Genomic DNA, 23,211 nt, shown 5'->3' on the forward strand with positions numbered 1-23,211 from the left:
TGTTTATTGAGAGCCTATGTCCATGACCAATGAGGTATGTACCGCCCCAATAGCATTATCACAGACAAGCATGAAAACTGACTTCTAAATTTAGCCAGCCTCCATTCATTCATCAGCCACTACAACCTCAATACTCCAACACGCAATCCACGGAAACTGATCATGCCATTGTAATCGCAAACCAAGCTTCAACGAGGTATGATCCGTTCATCAGACATGGCTTGAATCCAATCACATTGTATCATACGCGACGTTACAACTATTTTCTTACATCTCGGTAAAGAGCAGTTCGCTGATGGGAACTGGCGTAGCTGAGGGTAGTCTTCGCGTTGATTGTGTGGTTCGCTAAACGAACTACTGCATCTCTCATGCATGTTCTAGGGCTGAACTACATCAGCTGCATACTACTGATACCTCGTTATGTTACATGGAGGTAACTACATCTCAGCTGAATGATATGAAAGTTGGAAAAGAGTGAGGTCATGGGTGATCATTGCTGTGTATAAAAGAAGGGGGTATCTAGGTCATAAAATCATAACTCCAACCAAGTCCTAACCTCGAGTAACCATCCAACAACCAACCATCAAAACCATTCGCAATGGCAACCTCAGTAGGTTTCACAGGCTACATCCCCGACGTGGACGACAGCCGCGACCACCAAATCTCCATCTCAGACCTCAACCTCGACACCGGCCCCTCCCCCGCTGCTTTCAACATCTACACCGACAAGTCCTTCAAGGCGCACATCTACGACCAAGGCAACGTCGGCTCCTGCGTATGCAACGCCTTCGCTACCGCCTACTCAATCGCCCTCCAACGCCAAAACACCCACGCCTACTTCACCCCCTCGCGCCTCTTCCTCTACTACCTCGCCCGCCTCTCCCAAGACCCATCAGCCCCCGCCACCCAACGCAGCACCTGGTTCGAATCCATGGCGTCGCAGCCCCCCACGCAGGACATGCCCCCCGACTGCGGCAGCCGCAACCGCGACGTGTTGCGCGCGCTTTCTGCACTTGGCGCCTGCAACGAAGCGCCAACGCTGTGGACCAACAAGTACGGCGCCAGCGGCCAGTGGCCCTACATCGACGTCAGCTACTCGCCGAACCAGGAGCCATGGCAAGTCACACTCAGCGCAGGCGCAGTGAACGGCGAGTTCCCCCCCGGCGCACTATGCCGTCAAGCTCCCGACGCGCTGTGCTTCGCCAACGCGGTCAAACACCGCACGCTGCGCTACGCACACCCCCAGCCCTGGGACGACGTCATGTGCTGGAAGAAACTGCTCGCTAATGGGTATCCCGTGGTGTTTGCGTTTGAGCTGTTCTACGGGTTTGGCAACTTGGATGCGAGGGGGGTGGCGCCGACGCCGGGGCCGGGCGATGCGTATGATACGGGACATGTGGTTGTTGCTGTGGGGTGGGATGATGGGATGGGGAAGGAGGGGTGCTTTAGGGTGCAGAATAGTTGGGGGGAGGGGTGGGGTGAGGGCGGCTTCTTTTGGATGCCGTTTGAGTGGTTGGGGATGGATAGGCCGGATCGGCCGGGGTGGAGGCTGCTGCAGGGGGATAGTAGTGCGTGGGTGTTGATTGATAGTTTGGATGCTGGGAGTGCGTGAGAGAGGGGGACGGAGAGGGATGGTGGAGATGTTCGGTGGGAGGAGGTTTGGTATAGGGGGTGGGGAGCGTGGTGATGTTCTGTCTGTATGGAGCCATCGAAAGTGTGAAAGGATAAATGGAAAGCTTAACTAGGAATATACACTCTTTTTCGTCGTCATGTCGTGTTGATGAGAGAGTTGATAGATAAGATAAGATGCGGTTCACCTGAGCTCGAGTCATGGACCACAGCTCGACGATCTCTATGACTCGTGCACGACTCTGAATTCCAACTTCGTGAACCTTTCTCTAAGCTTACCACAACACAAAACTCGACAGCAACCATGGCCGACGAAGACGAGGACACATCGTACATGCGCGCGCCAGACGCCGGGGACGTCGACCTCACAGAAGAAACGCAGGATTTTCGCTTCCTGGACAAGCTAATGTGCGCTCTTTTCCGCAACAAGAAACCTACGTTCAAGCCCGCAATACTAACATGCCTCCCACAGAGGGCAAGACACAGAACAAACAACCCTTCCCAAGCGCGGCCTGAAGGACTTTGAATCCCATGCGACGAATCTCCAGCTCGAAACGCTCGAGGCCTCGCGCCGCGCTATGCACGGCGTGCTGTCGTGGCAGCGCATTCACACGCAGAAAAGCCATGTGCTGGCCCGGTATGATCCGGAGACTAATATGGCGGTTGTGGATAAAGTCAAGGGGCCGATGTTCCTTACTATTGGCCGCTCCATGGGCGGGAAAGAGTGGTTACTGCCCGAGGAAGCGCTTTTCTTGATCGAGAGGGGCACGTTGGATTGTCGGTGGCCGGTGAAGCGCACGGAGGGGGATGAGGAGGAGTATAAGATGGAGGATGGCGTGCCGATGAGTCTACAGGCGGCTTATGCGGCGTTCATTGGGTGCGAGGATGGCGTGGGTGGGAAACTGACGCTGGAGATGTACAACGTATACGCGGGGCTTAAAAGGTCTGGCTATGTCGTCTTCCGGACGGGAACTTGGGACGACGAGCGAGGCGATCTGCTGCTTCCCAGCGACAACGCACCAGCGCAAAGCACCGCAAAAGACGGGGTATTCACACGTTTCTTCTCCGAAATCTGGCGCCGAATCAGCCAACCAACTCACGAACTCGCACCTGCCAACCTCGCCTTCGGACCCCTCGTTAAACCCGGCCTCTACAGAAACTACAGCGACATCTACCGCCTCGTCCAAATAATCCCCACACACAACCGCACCGCACCACCGTCCTTCACCCTCCCGCCCTCGTCCGACAACCCCTTCCGCGTGCACTTCAACCTGTACCGCACGAGCGCCAAGTTCCGCAAGAGCGCCCCCGGGACCCCTGATTTCCGCATCTGCGTCATCAACGCGCGCGAGGCTTCGATCCCTACAGGTGCTGAGCTGAACGATCTGCTCGCACAGGTGCCCGAAGATAGACCCAAGGCGACGGATCAACCGTATCAGAAACTCAAGCATGGGCATCGGAATGTGCTGCTTGCTGTTGTGGATAATGGCGTGCCGAGTTATGTTAGGGTTGCGGATTCGCCGTTTGCGGATGTGAAGCTTTATGAGCGGACGGGGAGGGGGCCGAGGGGGAAGGGTGGACGGGGGAGAGGAGGTGGAAGAGGGCGAGGGAGGGGGAGGGGACGGTGAGGAGAGGATGTGTAGGGTGAGTAACTGCTTCGGTCGGCGGACGATTCGATGCTGGTGCGTTGGGATAGGGCTTCGACTGAGCGCTGGCGGGAGGATGGGATCTCTGGGGTTCTTGCACAGGAGGGGGACGACAGTCTCGTTGCAAGTGGCAGGGCCTTGCTGCGCCGAATTGTCGAGAAAGAGACTTGAGGAGAGCTGCATGCTGGTAGGACTGATGCATCGTTACAGGCACGATTGGCATCAGCCATGACTGATGGCGGATCACGAGCAAGTCCAACCTACTTATGAAGGTACGAATATCACCTACAAATAAGAACAACCTGAAACACACAATTAGTTCTTTATCTTGTCATGCGAACCGTTTTCGACGCGACAAGAGTTGGTTAGTGAGGGATCGACGTGCCTCGGCATCTTCCCCACAGTTTGTAACCCCCGGCTCAACTCCGCAAGCTTACGTCTCGACTGCACTTCCACGCTTCTACCACCTTTCTAGCTCTATTCTACTGCTAATAGCTTTGAATTGCGACTACCCGAATAAACAATGCCTTCAGTCAAAGTAGTACAGCAGGGTCAGAGCAAGGAGCTCTCAGAGCCTCTCCCAGACCCGGGGACGTTCGAAGGCATGCCTCGCGTCCGAGAAATCGCAGGAAACCTAGGAGACCAGTAAACACGCCTTCGAACGTATGCACAAAAGAGAACAATTCACTGATTTGCACACAGACGCGTAAAAGACAAAGTCATCATCGTCACCGGTACACTTCCCTACCTTTCTCCAGCCCTCCCCATCCTAACACGACCCCCAAGGCGCAAACTCGATAATAGGCATCGGCCGCGCCTCCGCCCACCAATTCGCCCGCAACGGCGCCCGCGCAATCTACCTCTGCGACTTCGACTCCTCCAACCTCTCCGCACACGCCCACGAGCTCACCACGCTCTACCCCACCGTCGCAATCCACACGCGCGCCTTCGACGCCTCCTCCGAACCCGCCGTCCAAGCCGTCATCAACGAAGCCCTCTCCACCTACAACCGACTGGATGTCTTCTTCGCCAACGCCGGCATCAGCAGCTACGCGCCCTTCTGGGACACCGACGCCGCCGACTTCATGAACCTGCTCAAGGTCAACACACTAAGCGTGTTCCTGGCCGCCAAACACGCTAGTCGCGCTATGCTGAAGACGGGGCCTGAGAAAAAGTTCCCCCAGGGTAGTATTATCGCGACGGCTAGTGTGGCGGGGTTGAGGTCTAATGCTGGGCCCACGGATTACTCGGCTAGTAAGGCGGCGGTTATCTCGCTTATGCAGACGTGTGCGTATCAGCTTGTTGGGACGGGGGTTAGGTGTAATGCGGTATGTTGGATATGAGAAGTCGCTATGGTTACGGAATGTCTGCTGATGCGAGGTTTTAGGTTTGCCCCGGACTCATCGAAACGGGTATGACGAAGGTCATCTACGACGGCGCAAGGGCGCGCGGGTCAGAGGGCAAGATCGGGCAGCTGAATCCGCTGAGGAGGGGCGGCCAGCCTGATGAAATTGCGCGCGCGGTGCTGTTTTTGGCCAGCGACGAGAGTAGCTATGTTAATGCGCAGGCGTGGGCTGTGGATGGCGGGTTGAGTGGGGGACTGCCGTATGTGCCGGGGAAGTTGGCGTAGGAGACTATGTTATCCAGTGTTTTGTGTGTCAGGTTTGGATATGTTCGGTTTCGTGAGGTTTACTGTTCGTGACTGTCTGGTTAGGTTTTTTGGCATGTGAAGTGAATCCCTAAAGGCTGGCTGGGACTGAGTGGCTTCATTGGACGTATGGTCAGGTTTCTGAACCTTTTGAATGGCTTGTTCGAACCGCTGGACTTGACGGTTAGTTTGGGACCAGAAGTTTATGCTGTTGTTTATCACGATAGACGCCGTGTGCGTACAATCAAGAAACTAGTTGGAGGACCACTTGCGTAGCCGCGCGGCTCTAATCTGTGTCATCGAGAAGTCAAAATATCCGCCAATTGTGGTATCTGGTTCTGGGGGTGTAGTTTCAATGTCTCTCGAGATCGCTAAATAGGGCGTGGGGGTAGACGCTGGCCCTGGCTACACAACATCGTCTTCTTTCTCGGCCAAGTCGTAGTCTGATTTTGGCTATTTACGGAGAAATACGTAGCTTGCTTTTTCTAAACTGCTTGCAGACAATCAACACGACGTCTTGGGATTGGGATCATCCTTATCTATATCGAATTGACTGATTAGTATACAGTGAACGCTCTCTTTACATGCTGTCCGTTTACCGATTGTGCATGGCTGCAAATGATGTCTGCAGATAAAAGTAGCCAGAAAGTCGTAGGATCACAGCTAGCTGGGGCTATGGTTGGCGGAGAGTCTGCTCCAGAAAAGAGGCGCGGTTAGCGATACGCTGAGGATAAAGACATGGATTTTACAACAATGGTATTGTTCAAAATGTATGTCCACATTGCCAAAGTTGTAATATTTAAGTCCTTGCGCATTCCATAATGCTGCTGAGCCAAAGTCGTCTCCTCACAGCATCGCAAGCCACCCCCGAATACAACTTTCCTTATTATCTTTTGCTTCTACCTTCAATCAATTCATCGACTGTTTCGATCTCCAAGCCGATAAAATGAGCGGAATGTTAGCGCATGCAATCAATACGACGGCTACCACTCTTGTCCGTATCAACGAAGTCAAAATTACACAATTTGGCACGGAAGCAAGGATTTTGGGCGTCAACGGCCTCAGCGCATGCTCAGTCGTTGCCATTGTCTCCCCATATGCAGCCATCGTTGCTCATATTGGCCCCAACATACTTGGCTCAAACGACCCACGCTCATTCATACAACTTGCGGAACACAAGATGCGAGAGGCAAAACAACTATACAGAGACAACAATCATCTTTTCCCTTCTTCGTCCACTTATATTGTGTGCGCAATGCTTAATGGTGTCGTGCTCACTGCACCAGAACACATACGGATTATGCATTCAAGCATCAAGCAATTGAATCTCTCAAGTGCTCAAGTCTACTACGAACAACCTTCAGAAGACGCGGTGAATAGAGGAACTTCTTCCGGAACCGTTATGGTTGATGGGCGTGGAACAACCCCCAAGGTGTATGTTGAAGACAGAGACGTGACATCCTTGCCGCAAAGATCTCCGGTCTGGCAATATTTAACACAGCAGGGTGTTGCTCAATACTACCTGATGCTGGGTTCATCCGTCCTCGTAACACAGAGCATGCCTCCTATCAATGAATATATTTGGATGGCAGAAGGACAGAGATGGACTAAGTGGAACGGGAGCTCATGGACGTAATTGGTCAGTGAAAGGTTCCCATCCTGCTAGTACCCTAGGAAGAACTCCATAGCTCTCAAAGAAATTCAATGATCCCATCTCTTGATGATCTCAAAAACTCTAGTATGTCCTCCAGCTTCAGCAGCTTGGAGTGCAGTTTTCCCGTGCGTGTTTTTGATGGCAGGATTTGCGCCCCGTTGAAGAAGATATTCTACTACGTCGTCCTTGCCTTTTGCTGCTGCGTCGAACAACGGGGTTCCAGCTCCTATCGCTTTGTGCATCATTTGAGACCATTGGTGGTTCTCATACAGAATTGCATCAATTGGACAACCTAGATCTAGAAGGATTTCGATGCGTTCGAGTTGGTCTATGTCGTCGCGTTTTATGGCTCTATGTAGCAATTGGCCGTTGTCGATGTTCCCACCTCTTTCCAGTAGTAATTCAAAGATTGATAAAGAGGAGTGAATGGCTGCTATTGAAATTGCTGTGACATCATAATCGGCTCTTGCAGTGGGATCGGCTCCAACACTGAGGAGCCACCTTGTGAGGTGCTCATCGTGGACAAACTGTCTGGTCTGAGTTAGCAGAGGCATCAAGCTGGGTAGAGCAGCGTACGCAAATCGTGTATGATGAACCCCGGTGTCTGGTTGATTGATGTCCCAACCAAAATCCATGTATATTTGCAAAATTGCAGTGGATTCTGTGCATTGAGAAAGGAAATGAGGTTCGCCATTCTCGTAAAGATAGAAGAGAATATCGGGGTGGTTATACCGGACTGCATCCAGACATATACCCAAAAGCAGATCGGGATTATTGTTGGGATTCTCGGCAGGACGTTTGCTTAGTATTGCAACAACACCTTCTAGATCTCCTGATTTGATTGCATTCTCCAAGGCAGCTTTCTCTTCTAGCGTCTGGCATCGATGGAACAACAGAGAATCGCCATTGACACCTGATCGAGATGGTGTTTGTGGTGGCAGATGTGGATAGATCAGGCGAATTGCGTCAGAGAACTGGATAGTCCGGCTGTTGTCGGTCCTCTTGATGCTGAGCCTTTCCAAGAGATGACAGAATAGATCATGTTGGTTGCTAGAGGCCGCACCAGCCAATGCTTTGATAACTGCTTTGTCGTTGCATGCCAGAAACTCGATAAGGATATCGACTAAAGCAGTATATCCAGAACGAGCTGCCCAAAACAAACCGCCGTTGAAATCGTTTAGGGTTAGGTCAGAAACCTTAGAAAGTAGGAACTGAACAATTCCAACGTGACCATGCCGGCACGCGTCTTCAAGTAAGAGGCCTAAAGACCCCTCACCGATGGCCAAGGAAGCTTCAACCCATGTTTCTTGTAAGAACTCCCGGCAGTTGCCTCTGACCATTGTTCGAACAAGGTCTAGCCAGAATGTTTTATTCTCAGAATGGGAGTTGGGACTTCGCTGACACAAGAGTAGTTTTGCTGTCGATTCCTGTGCGGCCCTGGTGGCTTTGATGATGGCGCGATCGTATGTGGATGCTAACTGCAGCTCGTTATTGTTGACTTCCAGCAACATCAGCAGGGTCTCCTTTTGGCCAGTTTCCGCAGCCGCCTCTATAGCATGCTTGTAACGAAGATGTGTGAAGTATTCGCCAGAAGCCAACCAATCTCGTGAAACAAGAAGGATTTGAAGTATATCAGTACATCCTATCCTGGCTGCTGAAGCAAGAGGCTCGCCGAAAAACCGGGTCTTGGCGGCAGCATTTGCACCCATTTCAAGCAAATCCTTAACAACAACAACTCGCTTAGCACGTATAGCTGCTATGAGTGCGGTATCCTTCATCGTTTGAGTGCAAGAGACCTTGTTCTCCGTAGGTTCGAGTTTGGAAAGAAGATTCCAGAGAAACATTGACTGTGCAGCCGCTGCTGCAAGTGCCTCGCTGAACTCTTGCTGTAAAGTGCTACCAAGTTCAACAGTGCCGACGAGGTAATTTGTTGTTTGAGCGATAGCATAGCAGAGAGGCCGTTCGTTCGCATTGTCTTGTTTCAACTTTGAGAGTATCAACCTCGCTACCATTGGCTTGCTTATCCCTTCACGGTTTATTACGCAAAGAGGAAGCTTAAAGATAGCACTCTCTAAGACCTTACTGAATTTCCCTAACATTGTTAGCTGAGCTTCGTACATTGACATTATACTTACAGCATACTAGCCTTAGCTGAATACTGGCCCGCAGTCCGGTGCTGTGCATAGTACGTGCTAATATGTCATACAGAACCTCTGGAGGAACGTCAAGTAGCGTCATGACTAACAAGTTTGACCTTCCGGAACACTTCCCGTGCTGGACTCAACAGTGCTGACCAACGTCTTGCTGTTGCCTCGTTGGTCTCTCGTCAACTCTGGAAGAACTATTTAGGACTCACGTACTAGTGTTTGGAAGTAGCCGCTGACGGTCTGTCCGGAGATTCACTTGTGTTGGTCGTAGAGCATAAAAGTACGAGTAGGCATACAAAATGGAGATTAAGGGTGCTTGACATGCACAGGGGAGGACAAAGGCATGTGCGAGTAGAGGATAGAGGGTAATTAGACAGCAAGTTTGCGTATAGACTTGGCGGGTAACGAAGCGTAAAAATGAGTTAAAGTGTAAGTAGTCAGGTTGGACATAGACTTTCGCTAAAGTGGGCATAAGGGTGTTAAGTGTAACGGTTCCTTTGTTGAGTAGGGAATTGCGGGGCTAGCCGCACGAGCCCCCCCCCCATTACCGGTTTCTAAGCGATACGCAGGGATTAGCTTCGAAGTACAACACTGCCCTCGTATCAGCGGCTAGGTCCCAGGGGCAGCGGTTAACCACCCACATAAGTATTAACCACCACCCACTTAAGACTTTCTGATGGCTGTTTCAACCAACGAGAACGCGCTAAGAAAGACTTACCTCCTAAAACAGTATAGACTCCCTTAGCATTATCTCCTCTGTTTATAAATAAGCTCTTCTCCTCCTATTTTCTACCTATACTTAGGTAGAAAAGTGTTCTTTTTAATATACTAACTAAAATAGTAGACTTCTAATAATGCTAAGTTTTAGGAAATTAGGAATTAGCCTAGAATTAATAAGTTTCTGGGTCTAGAAAAGGGTGACTTATATAGGTGGTAATTAATACTTATGTGGGTGGTTGTTAACCGTTGCCGGTCCCAGGGCGATAATGCTTATTCTTAAGATATACTAGCGCCTCTGACCGTACACACTTGTCGCCTATGCGCTTTTAGTAAGGCGAGGCTACAGCTAATTAGCGCTCGATTCCTCTGGCCATGCTGGATTTTGAGATTAATGTGCAACAGGTTAAAGACTCTTACTGTTTCTGATGCATCTAAACCGCTAGGGTTATTGCTATACGCTTCTCTCTCTTTTCAATGCATGTTTAGGATAGATTGCTGTTGTACTTATTAGCGCACTTACCGCCTGTGTAGCCTTTGTCGTTGATGTCGCTGTTGCCACTGTTTTGGACTGGAAACTGGGATACTGCACGAGCACACGTATCTTAGTACCATGCTGATGGATTCCAAGATGGGGTATATCTCTTCGCCCGATGGCTTACGCCCTGGAGTCTGGGGCTGACTATTAGCCAATCAGATAACGTCGTCGTGTCGGCGTTTCGATGTTTAGATCCACCCTTGGACTTCAATATTCTTGTACAACGTCTTTCGATTGGGTAAACCTCCACCCAAGGCTCAAGTCGCCGGGCGAAGAGATATCTGAGGCTTCAGTCATTTTGTTAGGCCCAGATACGTTGCGGGGTACTTCGTGTCATCAAGGACCAAGTGTGTGTACTGTGCGAGAGTTACCTTCTGATATCTAACATAAAAACACCAACTTCAGAGAAATCAAAATTTTTAAAATCTCTACACCTAGATTCTCTAGTAGATACAAGGGCTCCTAGGGTTAGACCTAGGGGCACCCCGGCAGAATAGGCGCCTTTCGGCACCCGAGACTGCCGGGGATTCGGCCTTCGGCCTCTGAGATAGCTTATGAATGAACCAACCAACTAACTAACTGATATCTGACATATATAAGCGGCTTCCTATCCCCATTCTACAGCTAGTCTCAGATTCAGAATTCCACGAAGTGGACGAAATTGCAATGGCACCTTCTATTCATGTCCTCATGCCCAACAATGATATATCCTTCACTAAGTTTTTCTCTTATGGAGCCATCGCGTTATTCGCATTCATCGTTGTTGTGCCTGCATTCAAGACCTTGTTTTCCCCACTACGCAGAGTTCCAGGCCCTTTCTTAGCACGCTTCACGCGCCTTTGGGAAGCAACTCTTTTGCGAAGTCAAGACTATGCGCTCTCTAACATCGCACTACATAAGAAATATGGTATATCCGATGCGACCCCCTTCTGAACGGCCACTAACGAGCCAAGGACCCATCGTTCGCCTGGCACCAAACAGATACAGTATCAACGATGCAGAAGCCATCAAGATCGTACTCGGACACCGAGATGCAATGGCAAAGTCCGAGTTTTACTACCCTTTTGGTAGTCCTGAACCGAACGAGGATAATTTGTTCTCCACGAGGAGCTTTGCTACGCACGCAACACTTCGCCGTCCCATCACATCATTGTACTCGACGACTCATCTGCTCTCTTATGAGCCTGCTGTTGATAACTGCAACAACTTGTTATTACGAAGATTATCGGAGTATGCAAGAGAAAAGAAGGACTTTGACGTGAGAGAGCTGATGCAGTTTTATGCGTTTGACGTCATCGGCGAGCTCACAGTCGGCGCGAGATTTGGTCTTATGGAGGACAACGGCGACAAGAGCGGGATTATACCAATTCTCGGTGAAGCCCTGGCATATTCGACCTATGTTGGTCTTGTGCCTGGGGTGCACTGGTGGGTGGGTAAGATAACTGGTCTATTGGGAATCAAGCCCGACTTTGTGAAAGTCCAGGATTACGCAGAATTACATCTGACCAACCGCGCATCGGGAAAAACAGAATCCCCCAGCAATGGGCGCGACTTTTTGGATATCTTGCTGCCCCTTGAAGAAGCAGGCAAAGTAACTAGGAAGATCACGATGACCGTATGCTTGCAAAATATCGCGGCAGGAAGTGATACTACTGCCATCTCTCTTGCTGCTGTCATCGGGTTTTTGGCCATGAATCCATCCTGTCTACATACTCTGCGGCAGGAACTCGACGGGGCGACGCAGAGAGGCGAGCTCTCTGAACCCGCGGCCTTCAAGGAAACGCAAAAACTACCCTACCTCCAGGCAGTCATCTCCGAAGCGCTTCGCCTGCATCCAGCGGTCGGCATGCCTCTAACTCGCGTCGTCGGCCAAGGTGGCGCACAGCTTGCTGGCCAATACTTCCCCGCGGGAACAGAGGTCGGCATCAACCCTTGGGTCATTCATAGGAACACTTCTATCTTCGGACCCGACGCCTCGCAGTTTCGCCCTCAGCGGTGGCTCACTAAAGATCCGCAGGAGCGTGCCCACTTGGAGAAGAACTTTCTGTCCTTCGGCACTGGGTCGCGAACTTGCCTTGGTAAGAACATTAGTATGATGGAGATGTCGAAGGTTATTCCTCAGATTGTGCGGAAATTTGACTTTGAACTTTTGGAGGATAGCAAGACGGGTGAAGGGTATACTTGGCATACAGAGTGGTTTACTCCACAAAGTTTCAAATGCTCGGTACAAGCGAGATCTACTTAGCCTTAGCAGACTATGAGAACATCTTGGTCATCGAACAGGCTGTGCCAGCAATTGTATGCGAAAATTCAGTAGGCGCTTGACAAACTACACCACTGACTATAGGTATGTCTGGTCGTCCAATCACACTTTACAACACCAGTCTGAAATCAGGATGCTCGTCACCCAACTCCGCCAAAGTCTGCTCAATAGTATCCGGTAGCTCCGCCCTCTTCATGTCTCTCTTCTTGTTTTCAGCCATGCATCCAAAGAAGGTGATCGTCGCAGCAAGAGCACCCACACAAGCCAACCCCAGCGAAGTTGAGAACCCACTACGGAACCGTGGCTCCTCGCTTTTGAGAAACACATTGCTGCTAACAAACGCGCCTGCCGTACCAAAGTTGATGACCGCTCCAATCGCAACGGCGCGTTTATAGCCACTCCCCGCGTTGATAGAGATCCAGACGATCGATATCGGCATGGCTAGGTAGCATCCAGAAGCGATGAAGAATACAGCCATGTACCTCACAGCTGCCGATGCTGGATATGCAATCTCGACAGCAAGACCAGTGGCGAGCACTGCCCAGCCTAACATGTAGAAGTAGTATTGTCTGCAGAGCCGTTCGGACATGTACGCGAAGATTACGCTGAAGGCTGCTCCAGTCAGATAGACGGGAATGGTGTGGATTTGTGCTTGGATGGCTGTGTAACCGAGGCCTTTCAAGATCGTTGGCTGGAAGTTTGATAGCGAATTCGCGTTTTCCGTAACTCCGACATTCATGAGAACACTGTCCATTTAGGTTAATCATATTGTCCAACTGAAGGAGTTCATGGTGGACGGAAATGCCTTACCCAGCCCAAATTTTCCAGTCCTTGAGCATGTACAGTGCTTTCTTGACCGAAATTTCATCGTCGGAGATGTGACTGCCATCAGCCTTGACACGGGCAAGGAGCAGCGCCTTCTCCTCTGCTGGGAGAAAGGTAACATTCTCGGGCCATGGTACGATAAGAGGCCAAGACACAATACTGACGCTGATCGAGATAATTCCCTCGATAATGAAGATCCTGAAGATATGTCAGCATCAAAACAAGCTGGGGTTTTCCGGTTTGCTTACCAGCGCCAGGCGCTATATCCTGCCGTGCCACTCATCTTAGCGATGAGGGTAGACAGGAAGCCATTGATAGCACCCGCAATAATCCCAGCAGTGCAGAAGAAGACATATCTAGTGAGGTATTCTTTCTTAGTGTAGTACGTCCCAATAAGATACGCAGCGCCAGAGATAAACGCCGATTCGGAGCAACCCATAAGCACTCGACAAACCACGAGTTGCTCCCAGCGTTTGACAAGTCCACAGCCGACGACAGTTATGCCCCAGCAGAACATCATAATGCACAGCGATTTCGGTCCATATTTCTTGAACGCGATTTGGAGCGGGATACCAGCGACGAGGTAGCCCAGGTTGAAGACCCATACGGCAATGTTGAAGCGCTGGCCGATGAGGTTGAGCTCCTTTTCCATACCCTGAATCTTTGCATTGCCTATCTTTGGAGCTAGTCAGTCTTTGTATCGAGTTAATATCGGATTTGACTTACATTTGCTCGGTCGATGAAGTTCACCAGGTACAGGAACCAGAGTACAGGGAGAACGCGAAGATCCAGTTTCCGGAGTAGACGGCGCTCGGCAGCACGGTCAAAAGGTGGTGGGACAGCTGTGGGATCTGTAGGATACACCGTGCCACACACGGCCGCGCCTTTCTCTAACGAGTGTACATCTGACATTGTTGTCGAGATTACTTGAAGGGTAATCTACAGGACGGAGATGGCCTGAAGAAGAGCGTACACAGGAGCGTTAAAGTACTCGACGGTCACCTCTAATCACAAGCTATTGGCTTGGGACGCATGTCAGCAGGTAAGCGAGTCCACTCTTTGACTCGACTCCAATTGTTCGTGAGGTCACGCTATCTGAAACGATTCAAGGGTCTACTGTGGTACTCGGCATAAGTAATGTACAGTGGCGAGTGTGGAGTAGTGGATTATAGGATTATAGGAATATAGGATTTTGAACACAGACCAGTACAAGCATTGAAACCAGTCAAACGATATGCGCTTCTGCTCCCGCTGTAATCATAATATGTTCGAGCCCACAGATTACGGTCCCCACTGTACACTACTTTTGCCGGGCTCTAGAACTACTCGCCGATAAACTTGCAGGTTAGATTGTTTATTTCAATCCTTCCAGCGCACTTTTGAGTCTTGGTTCTGACATGGGGCATCTTTGGATTACGGTATTAGGCTCGAAATGGCAAAACCCCCGAATTGGAGCATGCATCGCTCCACCCAATAGGGCCCGCCTCAATTACAGCCCTAATATGGCAGAGCCCGCATCTAGATTACGTATGATCGATCGGAGAAGCTGCAGGGCTGATGAGACTGGTCGATATGAGCAGTGATTGGTTGATACAGGCAAAATCTAACAGTGTGCTTTGGCCTTTGTTCATTTCTTGATACTTTCCAGAAGAAAGCATATCTTCATCCGTAGAAGATGTTTGTGTTTTCTTCATTACTTGGTTCCTAAACCGTCTATCAGGCAGCATGCTCTTCGAACCATATCCAGGGGAACAACAAGATTTACGATGGGTCACAATCACACTAACTTGTCTAGCTGTTGTCTTGCTACTTGCACGCCTCACGAGTACGTGGAATCGCAGTGGCTCACTTGGGTGGGAGGACGCCTCTGTTGTCATGTCTACAGTATGCACAAACCTATGATTAACCTAACTTTGGACGAAGCTTACAACAGAGTCATCCAGATATTTCTTGTCTTACTGGCTGTCATGATAAACATGTCAACTGTGTACGGCTTCGGGACTCATGTGGAAGATATTGAGAGGTTTGGGGGCAGTGTTCCAACCGCCATGAAGGTACGTATCATGGAAGCTTGGTAAGAATTCAATTGATGAAAAGCGGTGGCAGTTCTTCTGGTACTCCCAAATGATGTACCTTTTTACCAACGGCTTCAACAAAATGGCGTTTCTGATGCTGTACTACCGTATCTTCGCGACCAGACGGTTCCGCCAGACCTGTATCGTCTTGATGGTTGCCAGCATGGGTTGGATGGTCGCATTCGTAACTGTTACTATATTCCAGTGCATTCCGATTCACAAGATATACGACTTGAAAAATGTACCAGGTACATGTATCAACTTCGTGTGGCAGAGGTCAGTGACATAGCCATACTATAGAGGATTCAGGAACACTGACTTTTACAGATGGATGAACGCGATTCTCAATCTGGTCATTGACGTTACAATTTTTTTCCTCCCACTACCCATCGTCAGCCGCCTCAACATGCCCATGAGCAGTCGAATTGGTCTCGGTATCCTGTTCTCGGTAGGCTTCTTCGTCTGCTTGATTACCATACTCCGTATGGCGACCCTGCCAGCGACTCTAAGATTTAGAGAACCGACGTGGGAATCGGCTCCTGCAAACCTCTGGTCATTTATCGAGGCTGCCGTTGGGGTTATATGTGCCTGTCTTATTAGCCTTCGTAACACGATAGCGAAGCTGTGGCCAAAACAATGGAGGAGTAATTATAGGAGTACGTCAAGGCCAAAAAACTTTGGTCATCCCTCTCACGGTATACGTTTTCCGAAACCAAGCTGGATCACTAGCAAGCGGAATACCAAAGACACATACCCTCTCGAATCGAGAGATCCCACACGTGGAGGAAGGAACGAAACGCTCGTGAGCCACTCATTGGTCCAAAGTGAGAGCCAAGAGCGCATTATCGAGGGCATAACAGTAACGACAAATGTAGAAGTTTGTAGGAACTGAGTGATACGACGAGCAACGTCCTACCGCAGCATCTACAACAGTATTACAACAATTCCAACATTCGAAAGAAAAGAGCAGTAGACTCCTAGGACGCACCCAAAACTTTTCCTCTTCTTTGAAGTCTATTAAAACTATATTTTTCTACCAGTTTTATGTGGTGTTCGTCTGACCCCACCATTACTCTACTTCCGGGTTCCGCGTTACCGCGAGAACATGGCCTAGCAGCATGAACAGCGTGATGGTTACCCTCGAAAAGTAGCTCGTGCCCTCTCGAGGTCAGATGTCATATCATGGTCCCATATCCACTTCATTCTCTCCACGGCTCTTCTTTCAAACGCACCCAAATCGTCTTTCTCTGGAGTCTCGAACTCCCAAAAAGTGCCCGCTTCTCTGCTGGTCTCCACAAGTTTCAAAGCCCGTGGCCGCCTTACCTCATCGTACGCCTTAAAAGCTTTATCAACATCTTGAACGGTATTCGCCTCAGCAAGCAATTCACCGAGAATGTAACAATCCTCGATGCACATACCGGCACCAGCGCCTTGGTGAGGTGTCGAAGCGTGTGCCGCATCTCCCACAAGGCATATGCGTGGGCTCGATTGGAAGAATGTACGAGCTGGCGTATGGTTGAACAGTGCCCAGATGTCTGGATTCTGCATGCTGGCCACGATGTTCTGTACGCTGTCTGTCCAATCCGCATAATCTGCGATCATGTCTTCTCGGGAAGTCTTAACAACCCAATCTGCAGGGTGCCATTCATCTCGGGAGCTAAACGCAACCACTGGTTCACATACTGGTCAGTGTCAAACATAACACCACTTTTCTAGTGGGTACTCACCATTCATGATTTTGCCGTTGGCGATGGGAAATGTCAGCAAATGCCCTTTGTATCCACAATACATTTGCGGTGTGCGGGCCGCCTCACCCAGCATTTGGACGGACTCCGCCATCGGGATCAGTCCCCGGTAGGCATATTTCCCCGAAAACACAGGCCGCGCTTCCTCTTTGCCAAGCACTATCTCTCTTGTTCGGCTCTTGATGCCATCACATCCCAAGACTGCTGAGTGCTGGGCTGTTGTACCATCGGAGAAATGAAGAACTGTATCGCCTGAGCCATCAGTCGCCTCGGTAACATCAATGAGCCTTTTTCCAAAGCGTGCAATGTTTGATGGGATCAATTTGACGAGTTCGTCGAGAAAATGCGCGCGATGAATGCCTCCTCTTGGTCCTCTTTTCGCAGGCATAACAAACAATGTTTCTCCAAGTTTGATGTCCTTGCCGTTTTGCTTCGTCACAACGCCATTCTCATCTGCTTGTGTCTTATCACCAACCCGGACATCGAACCATTTCGGTGGATCAGTAACAACGTTGTTCGCATGCCGGAGGAAGGCTTCCTTGATCCTTGGGTCGATGAGCTCCATGATGTGGACCATGTGAGGCTCAAACCCAACCCCGGCGCCAATTTCTCCGAATTGCGCGTGGGATTCATAGATCGTAATTGGTATATTATGTTTCAAAAGAGAGATGGCAAGAGTAAGTCCAGCAATGCCTCCGCCCACAATAGCAAGGTTGAAGGATTTTGGGTATGCTTGTGAGTCCATCGCTACGAGCGCGGAAAGGAATTGTTAGAGCTTGTTTGTAACTTGGAAGGTACACCAAAGCGCCTCATTTATACCGCACATATGATTTCATCCTTGAGGATCTCATCCTGCCAGTGCGTCCGGGACAAATGCCACGGTGGAGCGTGATCCATAACGCATGGGCCTGCAGACGCAGTGCGCAAGGAAGAAACAGCTCACAAGTTCCGTTCCCCAATAGGAGCTTTTGCCTTTTTCATAACCTTCCCGGTCTGATCTCAATCCACATCAGGCAATCTTCAGTCGGTAACTTTGTCAAAAGCTCCGAGTTGCGTTCTTGCAGATGGGTGATGTGGTTTTAAGGTACTGCAACAACACAACGCAGCAATAACCATTTCGTTTCCCATCAGAAATCATCTCAATGCATCTGTCGTAGTTGATAAGCGGGTAGAAATTTTTATCATGATGTTAAGGTGGGTGGTTGCCTTGCCGTGAAGTGCAGTGTTTCACGTAAAACAATAAAACAATGTCAGTTTTCAATCTGCTCCGCGCTACTACACTAGAACCGCCTTAGTTAATGTGTGACACAGATGTGGATTGAGGTTGAAGAGTGAAGTTCGCACGAGGGTCACGTCTTTAGCAAGAGCAAGTCTTGGCAGCGTCAGCCCGCCCGACGCGCCGTTGATCTCCACACTCCTGTCTTCTCCGTCCGCTGCAGACAGACTGAACGCTATGTCGTAAAAGAAAGACCTATGAGCAGTTCATCACAACCGCCAAATCTGCACTGCTAATACACGTCTATTTCATCAACATCGACGCGTTCGACGCGTGATCTTATACGCGGTCAATCGAGTGCACTCGCATCGTCCAACCCCGAATAATCGCACTTACGCAGACCCAGCGACGATTTTAACCCAACGAGATCCTGTATCCTCATACATAACTCTCATAGTTGGGGGAATTATCAGGGCTCAATGTACCTAAACGTCAGCTGTACCTAGCGATAACAAGGCTACTGTTTTATGTCCATTTGCTGATATCAAATGGAGTTTGACCAGACCTGAAATGCGAGTAGCGATCGTGCCCTATGCGACAAACCTCCTTACATGATCGCATAGCACGCTTCCATATCTCTGTGCTCAGAGACCAAAGGACGTACAAAACTCTGTTCTTTTTGTCTAACTTTGGTTCATCATTTCAACTCCCTACAGAACATATAACAACTTCACGAAGAAGGCTTTTCAATTCTCCAGCAACGTTGCCTAGCACAGTAGTTCCGAAACCTATCGCGTTACGAACAAGGCACTAGTGTTCTCGAGACAGATACGCGAGCGACGAGCCGACGTCGCTCCGAGTATCGACGCCGCCAAGCTGTCAGCGGCAAACGTCTGACCTCATGTTGTGAATCTGGCCATCTTGGATGAACAACCATCAATGTAATGGAGCAATTGGAACGCGGCCAAGAAATGCAGTGGCTAAGGCTAAGAATGACGTGCGAACCGAAGCGAACACCAGAACGCACGATTGGTTGCAAAACCCCCACACTTCGTCGAATGTCCCCAACGACTTGCGAACAGTTCTCTTCAGCACATGCTACATCCCTGTCCTTACGGTAATTCAAGGTTTAGACGTATGGAAGACGGCATTGAAATAAATACTTACGTCAATTGCCTTCCCGAGTGTCTTTTCTTCAATCACTCCAACAACAAATCTGGACGATGACTATCATCGATACAACCAAAGACCTGTCGGCGCTCTTCACGCAGCAGGTCCAAGCCACACCCGATGCCGTTGCCCTAGAAGATGATCAACATACGTACACGTACCAACAGCTCCACGACAAAGCCGCTGCTCTCGCCGACCGGCTGCGGGGCCATGGTGTTGGTCGTGACAGCTTGGTAGGCGTCCTTTTGCCGCGATCCGCCGACTACGTGATCGCTTGTTTGGCAGCGCTGCGGGCCGGTGGTGCTTTCCTTGTGCTAGAACTCGCATATCCACCTGATTTGCTTGCAGACGTACTCGAGGATGCGCAACCTACTGTTGTGGTTACAATTAGTGCTGAGGTCGGCAAAATCAAGGAAGGCACACCACTCGTCGTCCTGGATGAACAAAGTTCAACAAACGGTCACGTGGAGAAGTCCGAGCTACCACCCCTACCTGAGGACACCGATCTGGATCGCTTGTCCTTTGTTGCGTACTCCAGTGGAACCACCGGAAAGCCGAAAGGAATCGCGAACCCACATAGAGCAGCCGTTCTCTCATACGATCTCAGATTTGCACTCTCTGACCTCCAGCCAGGTGATCGAGTAGCCTGCAATGTCTTCTTTGTGTGGGAGATACTGCGCCCACTCCTGCGAGGAGCAACAGTTGTGGCTGTCCCCGACGAGGCGAGTTACGATCCGCGGATGCTCGTAGACATACTTGCCTCAAAGAAGATTACTGAGACTTTGTTCACGCCTACTTTGTTTGCTGCTGTTCTTGCTCGCCACCAGGCGCTTGGTTCCCGACTTCCGAATCTCAAGACCATCTGGCTGAATGGCGAGGTGGTGACAACAGACCTTGCCCGCCGGGGCATCAAAGCACTACCTAATACGCGGGTGCTTAACTGCTACAGTGCGTGCGAAACCCACGAGATTGCTTGTGGTGACATCAAGGATTTGCTCGAAAAGATCGACAAGGATGCCCCATATTGCCCAGTTGGAGCACCATTAATTGACAACAAGTTCATCTATATCCTCGATGAAAGTGGCCAAAAGGTTGAGGAGGGAGAAAATGGCGAACTCTTTGTCGGCGGCCACATGCTGGCTCGAGGATATCTCAATCGTCCAGAGACTACCGCCAAAGCGTTCATACCCAACCCCTACATCTCAAAGACTGGCGCTCGTATGTACAGAACCGGAGACAAGGCTAGGCTGCTTCCCAGCGGATTCCTCGAGATTACTGGGCGTGTCGGCGCTATGATCAAGATTCGAGGCTATTCGGTTGTTCCTGGCAAAGTCGAGAGCGCAATACGTAACCACCTCGCAGTTAGCCATTGCGCTGTGGTAGCGTGGGGCGAAGGCATCGACAGGCAGTTGGTCGCGTATTTTGTTCGCGACAAAGATCCCTCAGCGGAACGTCCGGTCGTAGAAATCGATCGCACAGGACGCAGCTCCACTGCGAGACGTATGCTGCAAGCATTTCTCGCACATTACATGCTGCCCTCTCTTTGGGTCGAGCTCGAGAGTCTTCCAACGAGCGATGTGTCAGGAAAAGTAAACCTCAAAGCCCTTCCTCCACCAAGGCCCAGCTCGCCGACCGGCAGTACACGCAAGTTTGAGCAAAGCCCTATTGCTGTCGAGCAGATTACCGAGATTTGGGCTTCAATCCTCAGTATCAACGCAAGCACCATTACCCCTGAATACAACTTCTTTGACCTTGGTGGTCACTCACTCTTGCTTGCTGATCTGTCTGCGCGGCTGTCGAATACATTCGGTTTCCGAGTGCCTGTCGCACGTCTTGCCAACCCCGCGACGCTCAACGGCCATCTGGATACCGTTCGAGCTATCCGCGACGGTCATACTGCTGAAGTACAGGACAATCTACCAGCTGTGTTACGCGCCGACTCTATCCTGGACAAGGACATTCAACCAACCGATGCGAAGATTTGTGCATTGAAAGACGCCAAGACAGTGCTCCTTACTGGTGTCACCGGTTTTTTGGGTGCCTTCCTACTCAGAGACTTGATGGAAAGCACCTCTGCGACGATTATCTGCATGGTACGGTTCTCCGATGCCTCCCAAGATGATGTCCCTGCTGGTATTGCAAGAATTCGACGCAACCTGCTGGACTTTGGCCTTTGGAACGATTCGATCATGGAGCGCGTGGAGATTCTGACGGGAAACTTGTCTCGAAAACGATTTGGTTTGTCGCCAGATGTGTTCAAGCAGTTGGCTGATCGTGTCGACGTTATCGTTCACGCTGCGGCCACTGTCAACCTCGTGTATCCCTACGCGGCACTGCAGAAGCCTAACGTCGGTGGTACAAGGGAGGTTTTGCGTCTTGCTTCTCAGGGCGGTGCGACTGTGCAATACGTCTCCACAAACGGAGTGCTCCCACCAGCGTCAGGCCGCGAGGGATGGTCTGAAGACGGCATGATTGGTATTGATGACGTTCCCACCAAGCTTGCAGACGGCTATGGCCAAACAAAATGGGTCGCCGAGCAGCTTGCCCTGGAAGCCCAACGTCGAGGACTACCCATCAAGATCCACCGTCTAGGTACCATCAGCGGCCACAGCGAGACAGGTGCCGCAAACGCGTGGGACTTGCTAACCGCACTCATCGTCGAGTCAATCAGAATCGGCTACTACCCAGACGTCAAGGGTTGGCGCGCCGAGATGACCCCAGTCGACTTCGTCAGCAAAGCAATCATCCATCTCAGCAGTGAGACTCAAACCGACCAAACCGTCTTCCACATCGGAGATCCCGACCCCGTGGACATCAGCCAGGTCTTCGACGACCTCAACCATCTCGGCTACCCAACCCAGCCTCTCGAATTTGAGAAATGGGTCGCACTCTGGGACGACAAGCGCGGTTCAGCCAAGGGCGGAGACGGCGCTTTCACAGTCGACATCCTCCGAAGCGGCATGCCGAGTATAGAGTTCCTGAGGGACGTCGTCGTGCTCGACAACGCCAAAACTAGACCTCTACGCTCCACCGTCGAGCGTCCGAAGGTCGACCAAGTCCTCCTCGAGACGTACACTCGCCACTGGTACGCCAGAGGATGGCTCCCCGCACCACCCCAACGCCAGGACGCCGTGGGCGGATCCGGTCGCGTCCCGCGTCGCGGACCACTCTTCGGAAAAGTCGCCATCGTCATGGGCGCATCGTCCGGAATCGGCGCCGCGACCGCCACCGCCCTCGCAAGAGAAGGATGCCACGTCGCGCTCGCCGCACGCCGCCTCGACGCGCTCGAAGACCTAAAAAAACGCCTCGTAATCCGCGAAGGCAAGATCATCACGCAAAAAACCGACATCACAGACGCCGCGCAAGTCGCCGCCCTCGTCGCCGCCACCGAGTCCCAACTCGGCCCCGTCGACATCTTCGTCTCCGTGTCGGGCGTCATGTACTTCACCATGATGGCCAACGCACTGACAGACCAGTGGAACCAGACCGTCGACGTAAACTGCAAAGGCCTGCTGAACGTGATTTCGTCTGTCGTGCCGTCTATGCTGAAGCGCGGATCGGGCCACCTCGTCGCCATCTCGTCGGACGCGGGGCGCAAAGTGTTTCCAGGTCTGGGCGTCTACTCGGCGAGTAAATTCTTCGTCGAGGCGACGCTGCAGGCGCTCCGCGTGGAGACGGCGGGCTCGGGCTTGCGCGTTACGAGTGTGCAGCCCGGGAACGTCGCGACGGATTTATTGGGTATGAGCACGGATCAGGAGGCGCTGAAGAAGTATGGTGAGCCGAGTGGGGCGAAGGTGCTGGATCCGGAGGATGTGGCGGGGAGTATTGTTTATGCGTTGAAGCAGCCGGGGCATGTGGCTGTTAATGAGGTTATGATTGAGCCGAGGGATGAGCCGATTTGATGGACTGGCGAAGGGTTGTTATGGGGCGGGGATAGT

At 51.0% G+C, this 23,211-nt stretch overlaps 10 protein-coding genes across 10 annotated transcripts; 7 read left to right on the plus strand and 3 right to left on the minus strand.

The window, feature by feature from the left end:
- The first annotated feature begins 482 nt into the window (after nt 1-482).
- Nucleotides 483-1,770, plus strand: P153DRAFT_365291 (cysteine proteinase). Its single transcript, XM_033667799.1, has one exon. It carries the CDS (start codon nt 599-601, stop codon nt 1,610-1,612), a length of 1,014 nt encoding a protein of 337 aa, XP_033526110.1. The 5' UTR covers nt 483-598; the 3' UTR covers nt 1,613-1,770.
- A 143-nt stretch (nt 1,771-1,913) lies between these two features.
- Nucleotides 1,914-3,257, plus strand: P153DRAFT_395033 (uncharacterized protein; the record flags this gene model as incomplete). Its single annotated transcript, XM_033671361.1, has 2 exons — nt 1,914-2,037; nt 2,102-3,257. Exons 1-2 carry the CDS (start codon nt 1,934-1,936, stop codon nt 3,255-3,257), a joined length of 1,260 nt encoding a protein of 419 aa, XP_033526111.1. The 5' UTR covers nt 1,914-1,933.
- Nucleotides 3,258-3,798: 541 nt separating this feature from the next.
- P153DRAFT_374515 (NAD(P)-binding protein) lies at nt 3,799-4,905 on the plus strand (the record flags this gene model as incomplete). The annotated part of the gene is made up of 4 exons (XM_033669522.1): nt 3,799-3,920; nt 3,978-4,009; nt 4,062-4,603; nt 4,663-4,905. The coding sequence occupies 4 exons, from the start codon at nt 3,799-3,801 to the stop codon at nt 4,903-4,905; spliced, it is 939 nt and encodes a 312-aa protein (XP_033526112.1).
- A 550-nt stretch (nt 4,906-5,455) lies between these two features.
- Nucleotides 5,456-6,617, plus strand: P153DRAFT_201887 (uncharacterized protein). The gene has a single exon (XM_033662497.1). It carries the CDS (start codon nt 5,870-5,872, stop codon nt 6,557-6,559), a length of 690 nt encoding a protein of 229 aa, XP_033526113.1. The 5' UTR covers nt 5,456-5,869; the 3' UTR covers nt 6,560-6,617.
- Nucleotides 6,592-8,786, minus strand: P153DRAFT_201866 (ankyrin). Its single transcript, XM_033662496.1, has 2 exons — nt 8,724-8,786; nt 6,592-8,669 (listed from the first exon to the last, which is right to left on the minus strand). Exon 2 carries the CDS (start codon nt 8,587-8,589, stop codon nt 6,625-6,627), a length of 1,965 nt encoding a protein of 654 aa, XP_033526114.1. The 5' UTR covers nt 8,590-8,669; nt 8,724-8,786; the 3' UTR covers nt 6,592-6,624.
- Nucleotides 8,787-10,601: 1,815 nt separating this feature from the next.
- On the plus strand, nt 10,602-12,436 carry P153DRAFT_336303 (pisatin demethylase). Its single transcript, XM_033665692.1, has 2 exons — nt 10,602-10,886; nt 10,933-12,436. Exons 1-2 carry the CDS (start codon nt 10,646-10,648, stop codon nt 12,222-12,224), a joined length of 1,533 nt encoding a protein of 510 aa, XP_033526115.1. The 5' UTR covers nt 10,602-10,645; the 3' UTR covers nt 12,225-12,436.
- On the minus strand, nt 12,352-13,979 carry P153DRAFT_395037 (MFS general substrate transporter; the record flags this gene model as incomplete). The annotated part of the gene is made up of 4 exons (XM_033671362.1): nt 12,352-12,988; nt 13,053-13,265; nt 13,316-13,743; nt 13,794-13,979. 4 exons carry the CDS (start codon nt 13,977-13,979, stop codon nt 12,352-12,354), a joined length of 1,464 nt encoding a protein of 487 aa, XP_033526116.1.
- An 813-nt stretch (nt 13,980-14,792) lies between these two features.
- P153DRAFT_286237 (uncharacterized protein) lies at nt 14,793-16,034 on the plus strand (the record flags this gene model as incomplete). Its single annotated transcript, XM_033663454.1, has 4 exons — nt 14,793-14,951; nt 15,011-15,052; nt 15,147-15,418; nt 15,470-16,034. 4 exons carry the CDS (start codon nt 14,793-14,795, stop codon nt 16,032-16,034), a joined length of 1,038 nt encoding a protein of 345 aa, XP_033526117.1.
- A 242-nt stretch (nt 16,035-16,276) lies between these two features.
- On the minus strand, nt 16,277-17,632 carry P153DRAFT_374519 (salicylate 1-hydroxylase-like protein; the record flags this gene model as incomplete). Its single annotated transcript, XM_033669523.1, has 2 exons — nt 16,277-16,812; nt 16,870-17,632. 2 exons carry the CDS (start codon nt 17,630-17,632, stop codon nt 16,277-16,279), a joined length of 1,299 nt encoding a protein of 432 aa, XP_033526118.1.
- A 1,694-nt stretch (nt 17,633-19,326) lies between these two features.
- On the plus strand, nt 19,327-23,175 carry P153DRAFT_421707 (monomodular non-ribosomal peptide synthetase; the record flags this gene model as incomplete). The annotated part of the gene is made up of 3 exons (XM_033672327.1): nt 19,327-20,019; nt 20,053-20,205; nt 20,242-23,175. The coding sequence occupies 3 exons, from the start codon at nt 19,327-19,329 to the stop codon at nt 23,173-23,175; spliced, it is 3,780 nt and encodes a 1,259-aa protein (XP_033526119.1).
- Between the last annotated feature and the right edge of the window lie 36 nt (nt 23,176-23,211).

The sequence above is a fragment of the Dothidotthia symphoricarpi genome (genome assembly GCF_010015815.1).
Source record: "Dothidotthia symphoricarpi CBS 119687 unplaced genomic scaffold P153scaffold_6, whole genome shotgun sequence".
Taxonomy (NCBI): Eukaryota; Fungi; Ascomycota; class Dothideomycetes; order Pleosporales; family Dothidotthiaceae; genus Dothidotthia; species Dothidotthia symphoricarpi.

Coding starts and splice junctions, on each gene's coding strand:
- P153DRAFT_365291 (XM_033667799.1), top strand. CDS start 599: ATGGCAACCTCAGTAGGTTTCACAGGCTACATCCCCGACGTGGACGAC.
- P153DRAFT_336303 (XM_033665692.1), top strand. CDS start 10,646: ATGGCACCTTCTATTCATGTCCTCATGCCCAACAATGATATATCCTTC. Junction 10,887..10,932: donor CGCACTACATAAGAAATATG/GTATATCCGATG, acceptor TAACGAGCCAAG/GACCCATCGTTCGCCTGGCA.
- P153DRAFT_201866 (XM_033662496.1), bottom strand. CDS start 8,589: ATGGTAGCGAGGTTGATACTCTCAAAGTTGAAACAAGACAATGCGAAC.
- P153DRAFT_201887 (XM_033662497.1), top strand. CDS start 5,870: ATGAGCGGAATGTTAGCGCATGCAATCAATACGACGGCTACCACTCTT.